The sequence below is a fragment of the Ipomoea nil genome, unplaced genomic scaffold, assembly GCF_001879475.1.
Source record: "Ipomoea nil cultivar Tokyo-kokei standard unplaced genomic scaffold, Asagao_1.1 scaffold0987, whole genome shotgun sequence".
In the NCBI taxonomy this organism is placed as follows: Eukaryota; Viridiplantae; Streptophyta; class Magnoliopsida; order Solanales; family Convolvulaceae; genus Ipomoea; species Ipomoea nil.
This window is the reverse complement of record NW_017617415.1, coordinates 52,705-72,968: the sequence shown is the minus strand read 5'-3', so window position 1 is coordinate 72,968 and position 20,264 is coordinate 52,705. Positions and strand designations below refer to the sequence as shown.

The window sequence follows — 20,264 nt, the reverse complement described above, 5'->3', positions numbered from 1 at the left end:
GGGCGGGAAGTTAAAATTTCAGAATTTTGTTTTTATATATAGTATAGATTAGTTAATTGATTCATCAACACATTTTATGACTTGATCATGGTTAGTACTAGTACGCATTTTCGTTGTTGGATACAAAACTCTTACTCACTTTTCTATATAAAAAAAAGGATATAGGTGCACATGCCTAGTTGGATTTGTATAGTTATAAATCAGTTATCAATTCCTAACAAAGTGTAGAATTGCAAAATTCTTATCGAGATCCCTAATAATTGTAATTTCATGATGGGAGGGAATTGTAATAATTCTGTAGAATTGCAATTTCTTTCAACCAAATCATGGAATTGCAATTCCGTAGAGTTTGGTAAGAATGGACACCCTAGTCTTTTGTTTTTATCGCATAAAATTAATTATATTACTATACTTTTAGTTAAATTTTATACCCTAACTACACTTTTGAAAATGTTTTAAAAATCTATTCACCCCTTTAAACATTTTACTCGTTCATGATCATTAAGTATTACGGAGTACATTTTTACTCATACTACTTTTGAAAGAACAAGTAAGCAAAGTAATCCAATGAGAATAAAATGTTATACTTGTGATGACTTAGCTTATAGAAAAATATATTAGGAACATTTTTACTTAAAAAAAATTACATATTTAAGATCCCTCTTACCTAAAACAATTTAATCTCACATAAATTTTTGTAAAATAAAAAGTAGCTTGGACTAATAATGTTTGGAATTGTAAAATATTTTATTAATCTCAATCCAACTCTGATCTTCCCAGATCGAAAGAATACAAATTTTGACAAATTAAATCTAGCACAATAATTATAATAATTGAAGTATATATATAAAGAATTCTCACTGCTACCTCATCAACTCCCTCAAAGTTCCCATCCATGATCTTAAACACTGCACCTCTATATGTTTGTCTGCATACAAGCTTCTTCTTCCACTGTCTCCTGAAACAGTGAACTAAGCTCGTGCGAAGATCCCATGAAAATGAAAAAAAAAAAAAAAAAAAAGAAACTCCAAAAAATACAGATAGTTTACAGATTAAATTTGGTGCAAGACATGAAGAATTCAAGATTATTTTCCTCCCCACTCAAATCTTGAGGCAAAGCAGGCAATGAATATTCAGAGAAATCATGATCTGGGCTGTGACGATGATGAAGACCTTCTTGCAGCCATGAACACCCCTCACTTTTGGCACTGAATGGGAACTGATGATGAGCCGCCGACACAGAATAATCCGCCGTGTTGTTGTTGTTCTCGCAAGTTTCCCAATTTGGAAACGTTGCTCCATTATTATTATTAACCATGATGTTGCTGCTGCTGCTCATATTCTCAAAATTCTCTAAACTTGGCAGTAATGTACTGAACCCATGACAATACTGCTCTGAATTGTAGAGGAAGAGAGGATCGAAGGCTTGAGGTTCTGGGCGAAGGGCTTGCTCGAATTCGGAGAAGTTTAATGGGAGTGTGGGTTTGGGGATAATGGTTGAAGAATTATTATTGTGATCTTCTGCGCAACTCTTTGATGATGATGATGAAGTGTTGATTGTTTGTGTTATGATCGGCTTGTGGGTGTTTGGATCAATCCCTCGCTTTATCAGCTTCTTCTTCAGACATGAATTCCAGAAATTCTTTATCTCGTTATCTGTTCTCCCTGGTAGTCTTGCTGCAATTTGTGCCCACCTGCATGCATGCCATTCTCAAAAATATTAAATATATATGGAAAATAATTATCCTTATCCATATTATATATTCAGTGATTTCGTGGAGATGAGTCGGGTCAAGATAAAAATGTAATATTTATGTTAAAAAATATATTCTTGATTAGTATTATATTTTTATTTTGACTCGATCCAACCAGTCTCACGGACACTTCCACATACATAAGTTTTTGCCATATATTATAGACCGTTAGTATATTCTATTATTATTTTTTATTAAAAATAATTTCCTAATATTTATGGATATAGATTAAATTACTTGTTTCCCAAGACTTCATGAAGACCTAGTATGATATCCTCCTCTTCTGGTGAGAACAGTCCTCTTTTGAGATCCGGTCTTAGGTAATTTATCCATCTTAATCTGCAACTCTTCCCACATCTTTGCAAACCTGCATGTATATATATATCATCGCAAAATGACAAAAGAAATTAATATACAATGTCTCATACATATTTGAAAAAAAGAAAATATAATGCTAATTTAATTTCTCTGCTAAAGTCACTACATGGGTTTATCAATATTTTCATTTATCTAGCTTTCTAATTCTCTAAATTTTCTTTTTCCAACTTCATTTTAAAAGTTCAATTTTTGAGAAAAATAATGTTGGCCCTGGGTAAAATAGTTAGCCTATAAGTCAATTTTGACTTATCTGACCATCATTAGTTGTTTGACTTAGTTTAAAAATCAATATAAGTGTTTGGTTAATTAGCTTTTTGTACTCCAAAATGCTAAAATTCAAAAAACTACTCAAATCAACACTTTCAATTAGCTTTTTGAGAAAAGAAATTATAACAAACAGTTATCAGCTGGCAGCTAATTTATCAAACACGTTTCTACAATCATCTAATGTTATCATCTAGTTATACCGTCTAATTAACTCAATCAGCTAACAGCCATTTACCAAACATGGCCGTAATAAATTATAATCTCAAAATTCAATATACTAATGTTAATTACTTAAGAGATAACAATCATTAATAACTAAATAAATTATAATACCATAAACTAAATATAATATGAATTAATAAAATTAGAGAGATGGTGGCGGCCACGTTAGAGATGGAGATTGGAGGCCAGTGATACGAGAGCTAGTGATTGGAGAGAGAGGTGGCAATGCCATAAATGATGGTCAGACTTCAGAGCAATCTCAATAGAATTTTTTATTTTATTTTATTTATTTATTTATTTTTTAAAATTTTTACCCAGCCAACTAGGGAGAGGAGACAAAAAGAAAAAAAAAAAAGAAAAAAAGAAAAAAAATTAAATTTACGCACCTAGTTAGTGTGTGCACTGCACGTTCCTGGTGAGCTAAATGCGCACCAGGAAGTTGCGTTTTTGTTTTTATTTTTTATTAATTTTGTTTTCTGCCCATGTACCTCACAAAAAAATTTGTTTTTATCGGACTAACTCAATTTTCTCTCTTGTTTGTTCTCTTTCCTTCATATAAGCTATGACCGCACAAAAATTGACAAAAACAAAAACCACTCTTCACTCATGTAGTTGCTCTTAATGCATGTTAGAATAATTTGCAACATACCAATGTCCAATAGTTAATATTAATATTCATAACTAAAAAGAAAATTGGAATTTGTCTACCCTCTAACGGACAAATACAAAATTCAAGTATAAATGGAGCGGAAGGTATTTCAAAGAAGAGAGTAAAAACCTTAAATTGAAACTTGAGTAATCTTACAATTATAGAATTATACAAGTGCTCAAAAAGATTATATCAAGCAAATCTTCAAAGTTCAAATATACTCAGTCAAGCTTTGACGGTATGATTTATCAAGATCTTGAGTGAACAAGTTGAAGGGTCGGTCAAACAATCTTAAGGGGTACAAAAGAGAGAGAGAGAGAGAGAAACTCTACTTAGTGAAGTAGAAAGAGCTAAAATAACAAGTTTGGTGAAACTTGTGAAAAAGCTAATCAAAGCGCCAAAGACTAATTTCAATTCATTATTGTATTTGATAGGAGAAACTGTATAAAATGAAGTTTTTTCTAATTGAAAAAGAAAATAAGAAATTTGAATAATTACACTATATATAAAATCTATATTTATGTATCCTTACTCTATTTACTTTCTAGCGCGCATTGCACTTATCTTTTGGTACTTTTCGAACTAATTTTAATTTCAAACCGAATCACAAAACTTGTGTGTAATTAACATTTTACAAACTTACTCTTAAAAAAAAAACATTTTACAAACTTAGAATGAGACATAAACTTCGTTTGCGTTTTATAATCTCTAGAAATCTTCAAAACTAATTAGTTAAGATATCAATATAACACGTTGGTGCTTTGTTGAAAAATTAATTTAATAAATCTATTATACCATTTAGTATTTTGGAAAGATTTACATTCACTGTCCTTTAGACTTTGTTTCTTGTTTGAGATCATCAACTGGCCGGAATAATTATTAAGGGTCTTTGGAAGTTATTTTCTAGATTTTGTAATGAAAGAAAAAGAAAATACTCATTCCGGTCAAAGAAAAAATGACTCATTTTGGTGAAAAATATTTTTCAACTTTTTTACACGGAAGATATTTTATAGATTCTTATCTCATACTCAATTCTCTTTCTTTCTTTGGTGTCAAATGAGCGAGTTGACCTGTAGTTTATCTAGTTATTATTTAAATTGGATTGTGCTATTCCAGTTAAAATATGTGGTTTGATCAGGTTGGACCAAACAATAAAAATCTTGACTCAGCCTGACCTAGCCCATAATCCAAAAAGTGAATTGATTTTTTAGAAAATGATCCATTTTTTAGAATTTTTTTTTTAATTTTTAAAGGGATCCTAAATTCAAAAAGATATCTAAAGTATAATAATAAGAGATACTAAGGCAAATTATGCCGTGGACCCGTGTCCAGCTTGCAAGGTGGATTCGGGTTATATTCACAATTTTTGAATTCTATATTCACAATTTTAGAAGTGCATATTTACAATTTTAGATCTCAATACACAAAATTACAAAACTCAATATTCACAATTGCATAACTCTATATTCACAATTTTTGAACTCTATATTCACAATTTTTGAACGCTATATTCACAGTTACAGAACTCTATATTCTCAATTATAGAATTGAATATTTATAATCATTGGTTGTGAATATGCATTTCTAAATTTGTGAATATAGAGTTCAAAAATTGTGAATATAACCCAAATTTACCTTGCAAGGTGGACCCCGATCCGTGGCATAACTATTCGGATAGTAAGGCCATGTTTGGTAAAATAGTTAGTTTATCAGCCAATTTTGACTTATTTGACCACTATTAATTGTTTGAATTGGTTAAAAATCAATATAAGTGTTTGGTTAATTACCTTTTTATAACTTCAAAATGCTAAAATTCAAAAAGGTGCTCAAAGCAACTTTTTCGATTGGCTCTTTGAATTATTATTATTATTATTATTATTATTATTATTATTATTATTATTATTATTATTATTATTATACCAAACAGTTATTAGCTAACAACTAATTTACCAAATACCTTTATACAATCAATTAATATTATCAACTAATTATACATTTTAATTAACCCAATCAGTTAACAGCTAACAGTTAACAACCATTTACCAAACACAACCTAAATCTCATGTAATAATAATTTTTGCTAGAAAATTTAGCACGACTCATTAAACAAAGCAATTAAATCTACTTTGAATCTTGAATTAATTGATCCCCATCTCTTCTGTCCGTAATGCAACACAAAATTTTCGTTTTTTTTTTTTTTTTTTTTTTTTTTTTTTTTTTTTTTTTTTTTAACAAGCTACGGAGTAGTGTAGTTTAGTCTGGATTTAAGTTTCATACGATCAAAAATAGTAATTGCATGCAACAAAGGATACTCATACTTGATTTAAGTTTGCAGATGGTAATTCTCGGGCGAACATGTACGTACTTTTAGGGTCCGTTTAGAAAGTAGAAAATGATTTCTGAAAAATGAGTCATTTTTTAAAAATATTTTTCTTTTTTAGTGTTTGGTTGCATCTGAAAAACTATTTTGATTTGTTTTATTCATTTTCTGAAAAATGAGTAGAACTATATAATTAAATATTTTAATTATTTTTTAAAATATAAAAATACTTTTTATATTACCACTAGGTTTGAAACTCAAAAAAAAAAAAAAAAAAAAGAGGTTTCCTCCAGAACCTTTAAAAAAAAAACATCAATGGGGTTTCTGGATATTACCAAAAACTTAAAACAAAAAAAAAAAATAATAATAATAAAAAATCACTGGAGTTTCTGACGGAAATCAGAGGTCTAGTTTCTGCCGAAAACGACCATGCGTTGAATGTGGCGGAAGTCTTTTTGTCAAAATGAGCACATTTTCCCCTGTCAACAGAAAATGTTTTCCGTTGATTGGATTTTTTTAAGTGTAGCCAAACACCAAAAACCCAAAAAATAATTTTCAGAAATCATTTTTTAGGTTTCCAAACATAGCCTGTTTTTTTTTTTTTTTTTTTTAATACTATTTTATATTTTATTTATTTTGGTTTTGCCGTGGACTTTTAGAATTAAGAATTCCCGTTCTGCAATTTAATGCGAAATTCTACAATTGCATAATTCGAATACATGATAAATTTTAGTAACTATCAAAATGCACACCGGCCTGGTTAGGTAAGTGACTGTTAGCTGTTAGCTGATTGGGTTAAATAGAGAGTATAACTAGTTGATAACATTAGTTTATTGTAGAAATGTGTTTGGTAAATTAACTGTTAGCTGATAGCTCTTTAGTATAATTTCTTTTATCTAAAAGCTAATTGAAAAGTTGCTTTGAGTGGTTTTTTGAATTTTAGCATTTTGGAATTACAAAAAGTTAATTAACCAAACACTTATATTGACTTTTTAACCCGTCAAAGAACTAATAGTGATAAATAAATTAAAATTTATCTATAGGCAAACTATTTTACCAAATAGGGCCACTATGAACCGTAATAATGTCCATCACTGACTAAATCTATACCTATTGAATATGTTGTCCTACGTACGCATTCAGAACATATGAATTTACAGGGTGTTTGGTTGGAAGGAAGGAATGAAGGGGGAAAAGAATTGTAATTCGGTGGGAAAAGAATAAGCTGAGAATAAAGTGGGAATTATAATTACATTGTTTGGTGGGAAGAAATAATGGAAATGAGAGAAGTGATATAAAGACTAAAATACCCTTATGTAATAATATTAATAAGAGAAAAGGGTCAAATAAGCCCCTAAACTTTACCCCAAAGGTTAATTAGACCATCTCCAAGGAGACGGCAAACCCTTAAATTGCCAAAAATTTTGCCGTAAAGCAGCAAAAAAAAGCTCTCCAACGGAACGGTAAAACACCAACTAATTTGGTGTTGATGAACAGTGCCGCGCCATATATGGCGTGGCACTGTTCATCCACGCTATTTTCAGGATTAATTTTTTCTTCCTATTATGCCCCTTTTTTTTTTTTTTTTTTTTTTTTTTTTTTTTTTTAAATTCCTTTTGTATCCTTTTTGGTTTTTATATATTTACATATTTTGTTAAATATTTAAAAATAAATTGTATATTATTTTAAAAAAATTATATCATTTGAAAGATCTCGACGATTAAAACAAGACTAATATTGAATATAATTTAATTAAAAATAAGATTACATAAAAAACATAATTAAAGTTTAATTTATTAAATTACAATTATATGTTATATTAAAATAATAAAAGTATAAATATAAACTTTTAATTTATGAGAATATAAATTATTTTAGTGTAGGAATAAAATTTGGTGTAAATGGGTTGGAGATGAAAAATATTTGGTGTAAGAATATGCTTGCGAATATTCCTTTTGGTGTAAAATTTGGTGTTTTGGGTTGGAGATGGTCTTAGGCCCCTAAACTTTAAAAAAAGTGCAATTAAACCCTCAAACATGTCAAATTGGGTCAATGAAGCTCAAAAATCGGTAAATGACTTGTTATTACAAGTCATTTCAATTGCGGCGACGAATTCCGGAGACCGACGACAATTTCCGGCCGTCCGGTCGTCTTCCATTGGAGAAGACCACCGGACAGTCGCCTTATCCATTGGAGAAGACGACCAGATCTGATCGTCCTCTCTTGGAGAAGACGACCGTCTGGTCGTCTTCTTTAGTGGAAGACGATCGGAAATTGTCGTCGGTGGCCGGAATTCGTCGCTGGTCGCCAAAATCCGTCGCTGGAATTGAAATGACCTATAATAACATGTCATTTATCGATTTTTGGGCATCATTGACCCAATTTGACATGCTTGAGGGTTTAATTGCACTTTTTTAAACTTTAGGGACCTAATTGGCCTTTGGGGTAAAGTTTAAGGGACTATTTGACCATTTTCTCTATTAATAATAACATTCAAAAGACAAATATGTCATTTCCTTCCTTTCCCCTTTTCATTGTATGGATGAATTCATTGAATTGCAATTCATAGGGGGACCCATGAATTGCAATTCAATGAATTGAGAGAATTGTAATTCCCTCCAACCAAACAATGTAGTTTATCATTTCATTAACTTGTAATTCAATGCCAATGCAATTCATGCCAACCAAACACTCCATTAAGGTTCACTATGACTATGTTTAGCAAACCTAATTGAAAAATTAATTGAAACTTGAAAAGTAGTTGAAAACTGAAAAACTATAAACTAGAAGCTGAAAAAGTAAAAGTTTTTAAATTAGCTGATTATGCTTATATGTGAATCAAGTATTCGTTGAGCTAGATGCAGCTATGTTTTTTGTTTTTACAGGTGATATAACTCCACCATACTCGATCACACTGATCATGTAATTGGAAATTAAAAGCGTGAGATAGTAGTGAGTGGAAGGGATAATATAATAAATATAATAATGGTTACCAGCATGTTTAGCAACAGAGCTCCAACATCCGACGCCGAATTTCCTGACGTAATTGTACAGCTTCTCATCTTCCTCCGGCGACCACAAACCTTTCCTTAGCTTCTGCTTCACCATACCCGAAGAATGGCGTCCCATCTATATACACCCAACAACGCTAATCAATCAATAAGCTAAGCAAAAGCTAGTTTATATATATATATATATATATATATATATATATATATATATATATATATATATATATATATATATATATATATATATATATATATATATATGGCTGAGAGGATTATTATTATTATATCAGAATTGAAGGACAAAAAAACATAAAGAAAACAAATTGAAACTAGCTTAAGCGAGTTTATCTCATGATTATTGGAAGAAATGCAGAACGAACCATAAACTTGGAATAAAAGCTAAGAGAGAATGAATGAAGAGGTAAGACACTCAAGTGGTTGTTACTATGCCCATACGCAAATTTGGTGGCGCTGCGCTTTTTAATTGGATTTGATTGAGTTTTAAGATATGTAATGTGTACAATAGTTATGCTATGGTGCACACGGTTGCAAAACGACGTCGTTTTGACTAAAAACGCGCATCCCATTTAAAAAAAAAAATCAATTTCGATTTCTTTCAACAGTATTAAGTTCATTCATTGTGGATATATATTTAGTTCATTCATTCTAGATTTTGTGTTATTCATTCAATCTTGATATATAGTTATGAATTTGTGGATATATACTTATGAATTTGTGGATATATAATTCAAATTATGCAAAAAAAATGCTATTGCCGAGAATCAAACTTGATTTTTTTTTTTTAAGTGGGACGCACGTTTTTAGTCAAAACGACGTCGTTTTTTCAATCGTGTACACCATACATTGTGCACACGGTTGTTGCGTGTAATGTAATGGTCATTGGAAAGGGTGGGTTAAACCCAACTTAATTAGTCAATGCATTAAATCATCTGATCTGTAATATTTCACTCATAGATACCCATACTTATACACAATCTTTATCTCCATTTAAGAGGATTTACACACGTTTTAAAAGCAAAGTTTGAAGGGGTCAAGTCTAACATTGTATTATTAAAATATGAGTTGATGATTATGCAAATATAAAGAAAGAAAGAAAAAAAAGTCAAATTAGTCACTTAAGTTTAATAAATAGTGCAATATAATTAAATTACTTAATTGAAAAGCTCCAATAAAGTCCACGTAGAGCTGGTAATTATGGACACGACATGAAATCGAACACGAAAATAACGGGTTAGTGTTTAGTCTTAATGTGTCCCGAGTCATTAACGGGTTGACCCGTTAAAGACCCATTATATTTTGTGTCTTAACAGGTCAACCCGTTTAACTCGTTTACACAAACATGCATGTTTATAACCCGTTAAGAATTATTGTCATTTAGGTAAGAACCATTGTCATGAATGAGATTATTCACCAAAAAAAAAAATTGTCATGAATGAGATTATAAAAGATATCATGAACATGACTAAGAATAAATTTACTACATTAAGCCAAGATCCTACCCCAATTATTGATGTTCAACAATCTGAAATTTGAATTTTTATTGCGTTCAATTTTATTCTAAAAACTAGCCTGGACTTCTTTAATTATAATTTTTGAATGTCATTTTATCATTTTATAAATGTTATAAATTGAATATTTTTTTAGTTTGTTTGATGGGTTGATATTTAGGTTTTATTTCTTTTTTATATAACTTAATTTTAAATTTTAGTTTTTTATTTTAATATATTAATAGGTTTAGTGGGTTTAAACGGGTTTCGTGTCATATCGTATCAACACGACCCGAAACCTGTTAACAAAACATGTCTATCGTGTCAACTCGTTTAGCCCGTTAAAAAATTGTATTCGTGTTCGTGTTAAAAATTTGAACCCGTTAACCTTAACGTGTCGTGTCCGTGTTTAGCCTTATCGTGTTCGTGTCGACCCGTTAACGAACCCGTATGTTGTCGGAAATGTCACCGGAGTTGGCCGAATGTTGACCAAAACCCTAGTGACCTGTGATAGCAGGTCACTAATCGGTTATTGGACTTCATTGCACCAAAATTCAATGTTGATGGGTTCAATTGCTACTTTAAAAAATTTAGGGGCTTATTAATTGACTTTTTAGGTAAAGTTTGAGGGCTTATTATATATATATATATATATATATATATATATATATATATATATATATATATATATATATATATAGACTTGCGTTCAAATGAGGACAAGTATATTATAGAGGACTGTGAGGACAGATATAGTGTGTGCCATTAGTCTGTATGTCGTGTACCACAGTTTGTATGTCGCGTGCATACATTTGTTAATTAATGGAGCCTGGGTTCGAAACCTGATGCTTACATGTATTCTTGTGTGCATGATAGTAATTTGTTGTGTGCCCATTATTTGTCCTCACAGTCCTCTATATATTGTTGTCCTCATCTGAACTCAACCATATATATATATATATATATATATATATATATATATATATATATATATATATATATATATATATATATATATATATATATAGAATCGCACTCAGGTGCGAATGCTTCGCCCAGGCGCGAAATAGGAATGGATTCTGTCCGTCCACGTGTCCAGATCTAATAGATGAGAAACACTGATTTTTTTTTAAAAAGTGCGAGGTGACATTTTCGTAAATAATTGAACATCGAAGTGCAAGTAAAATGTATTACAAGTGCCTGTAAAATGTATTATAGGTGCAAGTAAAAATTTACACTAAGCATCAATACTAAGTGCACCTATAGTTATAAGTAGTTGCACATATAGTTCTAAGTAGTTGCACACATAGTTATAAGTAGTTGCACCTAGGTGCATGAATGTTTGCGGGTGGTTTTCAGGGGTATTACTACCCGCTGAACTCAGATAAATGAATGTTAACAAAGCAAAATTACATGCACTTATAGGTGAAAGTAGGTGCACCTATAGTTATAAGTAGTTACACCTATAGTTATAAATAGTTGCACCTATAGTTATAAATAGTTGCACCTATAGTTATAAATAGTTGCACCTATAGTTATAAGCACACCCAGATGCATGAATGTTTGCGGGAAGTGAGTGCTAACAAGGCAAAATTACATGCACTTATAGGTGAAAGTAGGTGCACTTGTAAGTGATTTTACTTGCACTTTGATGTTTAATTATTTACGAAAATGCCACCGTATTTTTTTAAGTTATTAGATCTGGACACGTGTCGCGCGCTGATTCAATCGCATATTCCTTCCTGGGCACTTATTCGTACTTGAGTGCATCCATATATATATATATATATATATATATATATATATATATATATATATATATATATATATATATATATATATATATATATATATATATATATCATGGTTGCAATTGGCGCAAGGCGCTAGTCGGGCGGTATAGTAGCGCCTAGCGCCTAGACGGCCTAGGCGGGACCTAAGCGGCCTAGGCGGCTAACTAAAAAAAGAAAAATAGTGCAAGTGTGTAGGTGCATATATGTCATATTATATATATATATATATATATATATATATATATATATATATATATATATATATATATATATATATATATATATATGTCATATAAATGGAAAAAATTAACAAGATCGAGTCGAGTCGGTCGGGTTAACTCGGCTAACTTCGACAGAAATTGACGAGTTAACTCGGCGTAGGCGGCCGAATTAGGCGCTAGGCGGGTGCCTAGGCGGCCGGTTTCCTAGGCGGGAGCCTAGGGGGAAAATCGCCACGGCCAAGGGGCCCCTAGCGCCTAGGCGCCGATTACTCGGTGCCTAGGCGGGATTTTTACAACCCTGATATATATATATATATATATATATATATATATATATATATATATATATATATATTAGTTACTAGCAGGGAATGAAATATGAAATGATTACATATTTACACGAAACATTGCCAATTACCCTCACAAGATTTGCATGCAAGATAGGGTTAATTCATCGAGGTGATGACTGATGACTCAAACTAATATATAAAGGACATAATTTTTATTTTTATTTTGAGAAAGAGGACATAATTTAAATCATAATAATGTTTTGCCAACTAATTTGTAAGACTAATTGTGTCTTTATGTATGATCTAATATGATATTGTCAAAAGTACCTTTTTAAATTTGAAGCTAATTAAAAAATATCGTATGCGTGAAAAATTATATGATATTAAAAAATTATTATGCTTACTATTATTAAAAAAATTCAAAAAGATGTTGCATTTGTAAATAAAATAATAATAGTCTTTTACAGCAGTATCACTATCCTTTTCTAATTATTATAGTAGGTACTATACAATAGTTTTTTGTCATTGAAAAATGTCCTTTTATACATAGGGTACCCATGTCATAATTTTCAAAAGGAATTTTATTTTATTTTATTTTTATTTATTTATTTATTTATTTATTTATTATTATTATTATTATTATTGCATATTTTGTGCTTGAATTGTATATGTTTAATCATTTTTGTATCTGGTTGCATATCTACTTTTGGAAATACATAATGCTTAATTTTATAATATATTAAGCTTTTTAAAGAAAAAAAAGTCCCAAAGATTGAATCTCCAACCCAGCATTTGAAATGAGGTAAATCACGGTGATTCAATAGTTCAGACATGGTCAAATGCTGGTGTGTACAAAGGATCTGTCTAATTTGAATATAATCCCCACACTATCGCCACCAAAATTCAAACCTTGGTCTTTTCTCCTAAATATTATCTATTGAACCATTAAGTTAAGTTCATGTATTATTTGATCGATTTAATAAGCAGTAATGGATGTATTCATTTTGCACAATAATGACTATAATGATCATCATGGAATTTTTGAAGCGTTCCGTTGGCAAGTTGAAAGTAGGGCCAAGTTTCGTCGTCACTTGATTGGATCATGGCGTCTTCATTAACTAATGCTTCTAAATCCTTCCATCTTGCAACCTTAAATTCTTTTCTAATAACCTAAGTTTTCGACTTTGCTGAATCATATCTTAAACAGTATGATATGATTACAACCACAAAAAATTAAACTAAGTTAATTTAGTTTCAAAATTTAACACCAAATTATATAGTTTTTTAATATATATATATATATATATATATATATATATATATATATATATATATAAAGAGTCAAACTCAAACCAAAACTCTCAATGTTCGTGATAGAAATTGAACATCACCCTATCTTTGGAAACAAGTATTTAATTCATAAATGTTGTTATGAGGTTTGGACCACATGTCCACATTTTCGTGTGTTAGTTTCTTTGTCAATTTCTTCCTTAAAAGATCAACAGGCCGGTATTCAATCTTGATGTATTTCTAATCGAGGCTTGTTTTAAAACTCATGTGTTCTGCATCTCCACCGCGAGTTTAATTCAAAAAAGAAAAAGGAAAAGAAGTTATTATCATATTAATTTCGTCTTTAAATATAATAAAACTTTTATATCAATTTTATGACTTTTGATTAAAACACGTTTGAAGTTTATGTAAAAAGTTTGTTCAAATTTAATTTAAATTTTTATTCTTTTATTTTTATTAAAATCAAAGACTTCGATCCTAAAATATATATAATAGTATATGTTGGAATAATAATCCCAATCTTTAAAGAGAGTGTTGACTGACCGATACAAACACTCAACTAAGTTGACCCACTTCCTCAGATCAACTAGCGTTGAGAAGACTGTATCTAAATTCTCCAAGGACTTAATTGTCTATGAGAAGGAAAATCAGAGGAGGCACAATAACACAACTGCCAAACTCAACTTGCTCGTCCACATGTTTGTAGGGGATGATGTTAAAAAGGGGGAAGTGAGCAGAAATAAACCCATAATGGGGGAAGCCATCCCTTTGAATCCCTTTTCAAGCTGAGGAAAGTGAGCAGAGGAGATGAAGAACCCTAAAAGTTAAGGAGACTGAGTAGAGGAGGAGGAAGCAGTGGCAGTGTGGAAATTCTGTAGATAGGGAAAAGAATTGGCAAGCATAGGGTATTGTAACACCCCGAAATTTTGAAACTTTTAAAACTTATATAACAAAGGTAATTTCTCATTAAGTCCCAAAAGTAAACATAGGAGTACGGGGTGCTATGCCACACCTGAGTTAGGGAGCTCAGGTGCACAGGCAACTAACTAAAATCCCCAAAGTAAAGTCAGTACATAAGCATGACACGCAGGCCGAAAAGGGGAAACTAACTACACTACGCTTCAGATCTCTAGCGCGCTCCGGTGTCTACTCCTCTGTGCCTGAAAGCCAAATATATCTGTTTAGCGAGAGATGCTGGTAACCCACTCCAACGCGTTGAAATATTTTATAGATAGATATATATAGATATACGAAAATCATTTTGAACCAGGAAGATATGCACTTAAGAGACACTAATTTTAAAACCAGGAATGGACTCAGCAAATAGGGGTAAGCACAATAATTAATGATAACAGTTAAGTAGAATCATCATAAAGAATACGCAACTAAGGTCACAGTCTACGTCCACATCAATCATGTCATCATTTAATCATCATTCTAATCATCATTCAATCATCATTTGTGACACTCAATCACGCTGCTCTGGCGCCACGGGACCAATCGCATGTCCCGAACATGAGGGTTAATGCGTATAGCATTAACACGGCCCCGCAGCACCCTACCCCATACCGCAGCATGAAGGGAGTTGATCGCAACCAACCCATAGAGGACCGCTGACGAACTCAACGTCGGACCATGATCCGACACACCGCTGACGCGCACAGTCGGTGGACCGTGATCCCCTTTACAAGGGGGGACTTACGACCCTACACACCGTTAATGCGTACAGTCGGTAGACCGTAGCGGATCAAGCCCGACACACCGCTGAGCTAGACTCAGTCGGTGGGCAAAGATCCTCGGATACGGCCCTACACACCGCTGTCCCATCACTCGGTGGATCGCAGCCAGTCGTAGCCCTACACACCGCCTGATTACTTAGGTTGGTGGACTACAGCCTTCCTCGGCTTATTGGCCCTACACACCGCCTGGCGCGTCCAGGTCGGTGGGTCATAGCACCGAGGCCCATGTGGACCGCAGCCCAAGAAGTGAATCAATTCGGCCTTCAGCCAATTTCTGAGCCTTAGCTCAGGAACAATCCATTTGGCCTTCAGCCACTTCCGAACCTTTAGTCCGGGAACAATCTATTCGGCCTTCAGCCGACTTCCGAACCTCAGTCCAGGAGTCACCCAATTGGTCTGTAACCAAAATGGGGGATCATGCAACACATAACACATAGGAACACGTAATAGCATATTGGGAGGGGAAAGATATATAAATAAACTTACGTGTGGTCATTCACATACTAAGAATAGTCCTAAGGGTTCATACAACTTCCACCTAGGTCGACGGGTTACCAATTCCACTAGCATGCAATTCCTAAGACTCATTTATCCTACGAATGGTACCCGAAATATCAAACTAGACTCAAGCACGACAAACGGGGTCCGTTGGGACACCATGGGGGAGCGGGGAACATCAAACGGGGAAGCCAAAAACTCGGGGTGGGGTACGGACCAGCGGGTAGCCGGTGGGTGGGGGTCACCCGCCGGCTGCCCGCCGGAGATCACTGCCCGGCAGCGGGTTGCTGGCGGGCGGACGCCTGCCCGCTGCCCGGCGGTGATCTTCGGGCAGCGGGTAGGTGGCGGGTACCCCTACCCCCACCTACCCCCCACTGACTCTTTCATCACAAATTCGTCCAGGGATCCTTTGTGGAACCCGAAACCATGCTTAGACACTTTTAAACGCAATTAACGACACTACGTAGTCAATTAATGGATCAAAAGCAAGAATCATGTATAACTCATCCTATCACGACTTCTAAACATAAACAACACCCGAACATGCGAATTCCCACCCAATATATATCAAGAACATTACAATACAAATTCTCAATCCATCCTAGGGCTCTAATCCCACCCAAATCATCAAGATCATATTTTATCTTTAACATCAATAAATATCAAGATTTGTCAAGGATTATCACATCAATATCAAGAACTTCTTTTCAACATCAAGATCGTCAAGATTATCAAGAATGCACATAGATCATTTTATCAATCATCAAGAACATAACACAATTAACATAGAAGAATTCATCAAGACACTAGAATATAGAGGGAGGCCAAAGAAGGAGATTATAGCGAAGAAAATAGGTTTTGTTGAGACATGGGTTACCTCTTAGCCTTAATTAATTTCCCTGGCTATGAAGGGTCTTTCTTTAAGATTTCTTCTTTCTTGATTTCTCCTAAGGGAATTCTTGGAACTTCTTGTGTGGTGAGAGATTATTGTGGTGTAAGGTATAGGTGCCTCCTATGTCCCTATTTATATATTTAAGAGTCCTAATTAGGGTCTAAGTGATATGGGTTTGCTAATTCTATTTCCTATAGGACTAGGGGATTGATTTTATGGATAAGGGTCCATGGACTATGGTGGACCCCTCTTTAGCTAATTAATGAATTTTAATTCCCTTTTGAGGGTGAGTAGTTAATTAATTAATTTGGTTTAGGGGTCGTAACACGGGGTGTTACAGGTATCTTTTTCGGAGTTGGAGAGACAAAGAAAGTATTAACATAAGAAGGAATTGACAACTTGGTAAGAGAGATTGTCAAAGCCCATTGTATTCCCAACCTTGGACATGCTGTTGAGGCTGAGTTGCAAGAGATACTTTACCAAGCCATAGTCGGATTCGAAGAATTTCTCCACATTTTCAACAATGGATGCTTTGATAGTAATAAGCCAAAGGCGTTTGAAGATTTCAAGAAAGGTGGATTGGATGAAGCCTTCAAGTTGTGTGGATGAGAATAATAATTTTGGGAAGAATTTTATTATTGATCAATTCAATTTACAAAATACGAGGATAGATGTATTTATAAGGATACAAAGAGTTCTAGTCAGGTCAAGAATGATAAAAGGTAGATTTACAATAATATAGAAATAGGGAGAATGAATTCTAGTGTAAGTAGAATACAACGTTTTAATATGCCCCTTCAAGCTTATGATTTTCAATAGAGAACATTGAGCTTGTCCCTTAGATCATTGAACCTTGTTGTGGTTATTGGCTTTGGTGAAGATGTCTGTCATATGATTTTTGTAGAGATGTAGTTACTTGTATTCATTTAATGCTACTTTGTCATGAACAAAATGATAGTATATTTCAACATGTTTGGTTGGAGTATGAAACACATGATTTGCACACAAATGGGCAGCACTAAGGTTGTTGTAAATTTGACACTTTGGAATGTAGTCACGACCATGTCCACGACTCGGGCCTCCTCTATTGCCACGACCACGCCTTCGAGGTTGATTAGCAGTGCGTTTCAATTGTGAGGCAGTGGATATCCCCCGTTGGACAACAAGTGTTGATGGTGGTTTTTGGGGAGCAGTTAAAGAAACGTCATCCACGTAGATGAACTGAAGCGTGATGAGATAGTTGTTGAGTTGATCAATCATCACAGGTTGCCTGGTGGTCAATGAGGAGACCATTGCATGGTACTCAAGGCGGAGGCCTTTGAACATATATAAATTATGTTCATCCAAACCAATTAGTGGACCGGCTTTAGTGAGAAATCCAATTAAGACCTTGGTTTTGCCAAGATACTCACTCGTGGTGGAATCTTCTTGGTGCAAAGATTGCAACTGACTAAGGAGACTTAGATATCGTGCCCAAGAGAATGACCCAAATGTGGTTTCAATAGTCTACCATAAAACTCGGGTTGTGGTATGTCCCACTAGGCCACTACAACATACATAACCTCATTGGACATAGACAAGATGAGCATGACAAGATAGAAGAATCTTGACGGACCCAATTTTTTTACCGTAGGATTGGGTACAATAGAACACCCATCCAGAGGCTGTACAAACGAAGCAAGACACGGTAATGCGCCATTAGCGTATCCATTGAGATTTTGACCACAGAGAAAGGAAACAAGTTGCGTTTTCCAGAGTAGGTAGTTTGATGAAGTAAGTTTAATGTAGATAAAGTGATGAGTTGTATGTAGGGTATTTATCGGGCTTAGGGGGTGGAGAGACAATATCTGAGATGGTGCGAGACGAAGACGCTGTGGTGGCAGTAGCGGTGTTGGCAGGGTTTGCAGCCATGGATTGTTTGATCTACTAATACCAGATGAGAACAATAATCATGTGAAGAATTTTATTATTGATCATCCAACTTGCAAAATACAGGAAGAGATGTTTTTTAATTGCACTAGACCTAATATTGCTTTCTTAGTGAATTCGCTGGCTAGGTTTAGTGCTTCTCCTACTAGAAGACATTGGAATGGAGTAAAACATATCCTTAGACATCTCCAAGGTACAAAAGACCTTGGTCTTTATTTTGAGAGTAATCGAGAGTTCGAGACAATACATTGACAGGTTGCTCATATGCTAGCTATATGTTCGATACCCATATGTTAAATCTTAGACTGGTTATGTTTTCCTTTGTGGAGATACAACTATATCTTGGAGGTCTGTTAAACAGACCCTAGTTGCTACCTCGTTCAATCACTCAGAGATCATTGCTTTATATGAGGTTTCAAGAGAATGTGTACGGTTGAGGTCATTGATTCACCATATCCATAGCTCGTGTGGTATAGGGAGTAGAGACGATACCCCTACTAATGAGTAGTGGGTATTTTAAGGAAGATCTTACATGATACATTTCACATAAGTTCTTTTTATCTATATGAACTTCAGAAAAGTAATAAAATCCTTGTTGAGAAAGTTCGCTCTAGTAACAATATGAAAAAATTGTTTATTAAGTTTCTCCTACATCCATTTTTGAGAAATATATTCACAAAATTGAGATTTGCAGGCTTGGAAGGTTGTTATCTTTAGGGGGAGAGATAACGTCTAGGTGCTCTTGAATAGAAAGATCTTGAAAATCCAGAAGGCTTATGCGCTGAAGGCTTATGGTTGTACTCTTTTTCCCTTAGTTTTTTTTTTTTTTTTTTTTTTTTTTTTTTTTTTTTTTTTTTTTTTTTCATTGAAGTTTTCTTAGGCTAAGGTCTTTAATGAAACAACCGATGTAACGCATGATTTCACATACATCGTATACTCTTCTCCTCGATTATGTTTTTCTCATTGAAATTTTCTAGCAAAGTTTTTAACTTTTTCTCATTGATATTTCTAACAAGGTTTTTAACAAGACACGAGAGTGTAGTAAGATAATGGCCAATGAAAAATATTATAAATATTCATTTATGACCTTTATCCTTGGTCTCGGCATTATCCCATCATGTTCTGCTTTGAATGTTGTTAGTGAAACAATTATTGATTTGTATTAGAACTGTCGAAACGGGTCGGCGGGGTAGGCCCTGTCCGGGCTCGTCATATGGTGGGGTTGGGCTAAAAGTCTGCTAAAATATAGGCCTAAAATAGGTCAGCTCGTCCCGCCCCGTCTTAGGTCTGCGGGCCCATGGTGGGGGCCCGCCAAATTTAAAAAGTTTTAAATTTAAATAAAAACTAATATGAAAAAGTTAATAAGTGTATACTAAAATATTTTGAATAGTTTAAACATATATTAATGAATTGATAATTTGTTGAACACAATAATCACTAATATAATAATAAGTCCTAATAAATAATCAAATACATAATATGTGAATGTATAAGAAAATAACA

The 20,264-nt window shown here is 33.4% G+C and overlaps 1 protein-coding gene across 1 annotated transcript; it reads right to left on the bottom strand.

Moving 5' to 3' along the window:
• Positions 1-861: 861 nt before the first annotated feature.
• LOC109180073 (transcription factor MYB86-like) lies at positions 862-9,040 on the bottom strand. Its single transcript, XM_019329572.1, has 4 exons — positions 8,982-9,040; positions 8,584-8,719; positions 1,992-2,121; positions 862-1,694 (listed from the first exon to the last, which is right to left on the bottom strand). Exons 1-4 carry the CDS (start codon positions 8,982-8,984, stop codon positions 1,046-1,048), a joined length of 918 nt encoding a protein of 305 aa, XP_019185117.1. The 5' UTR covers positions 8,985-9,040; the 3' UTR covers positions 862-1,045.
• Between the last annotated feature and the right edge of the window lie 11,224 nt (positions 9,041-20,264).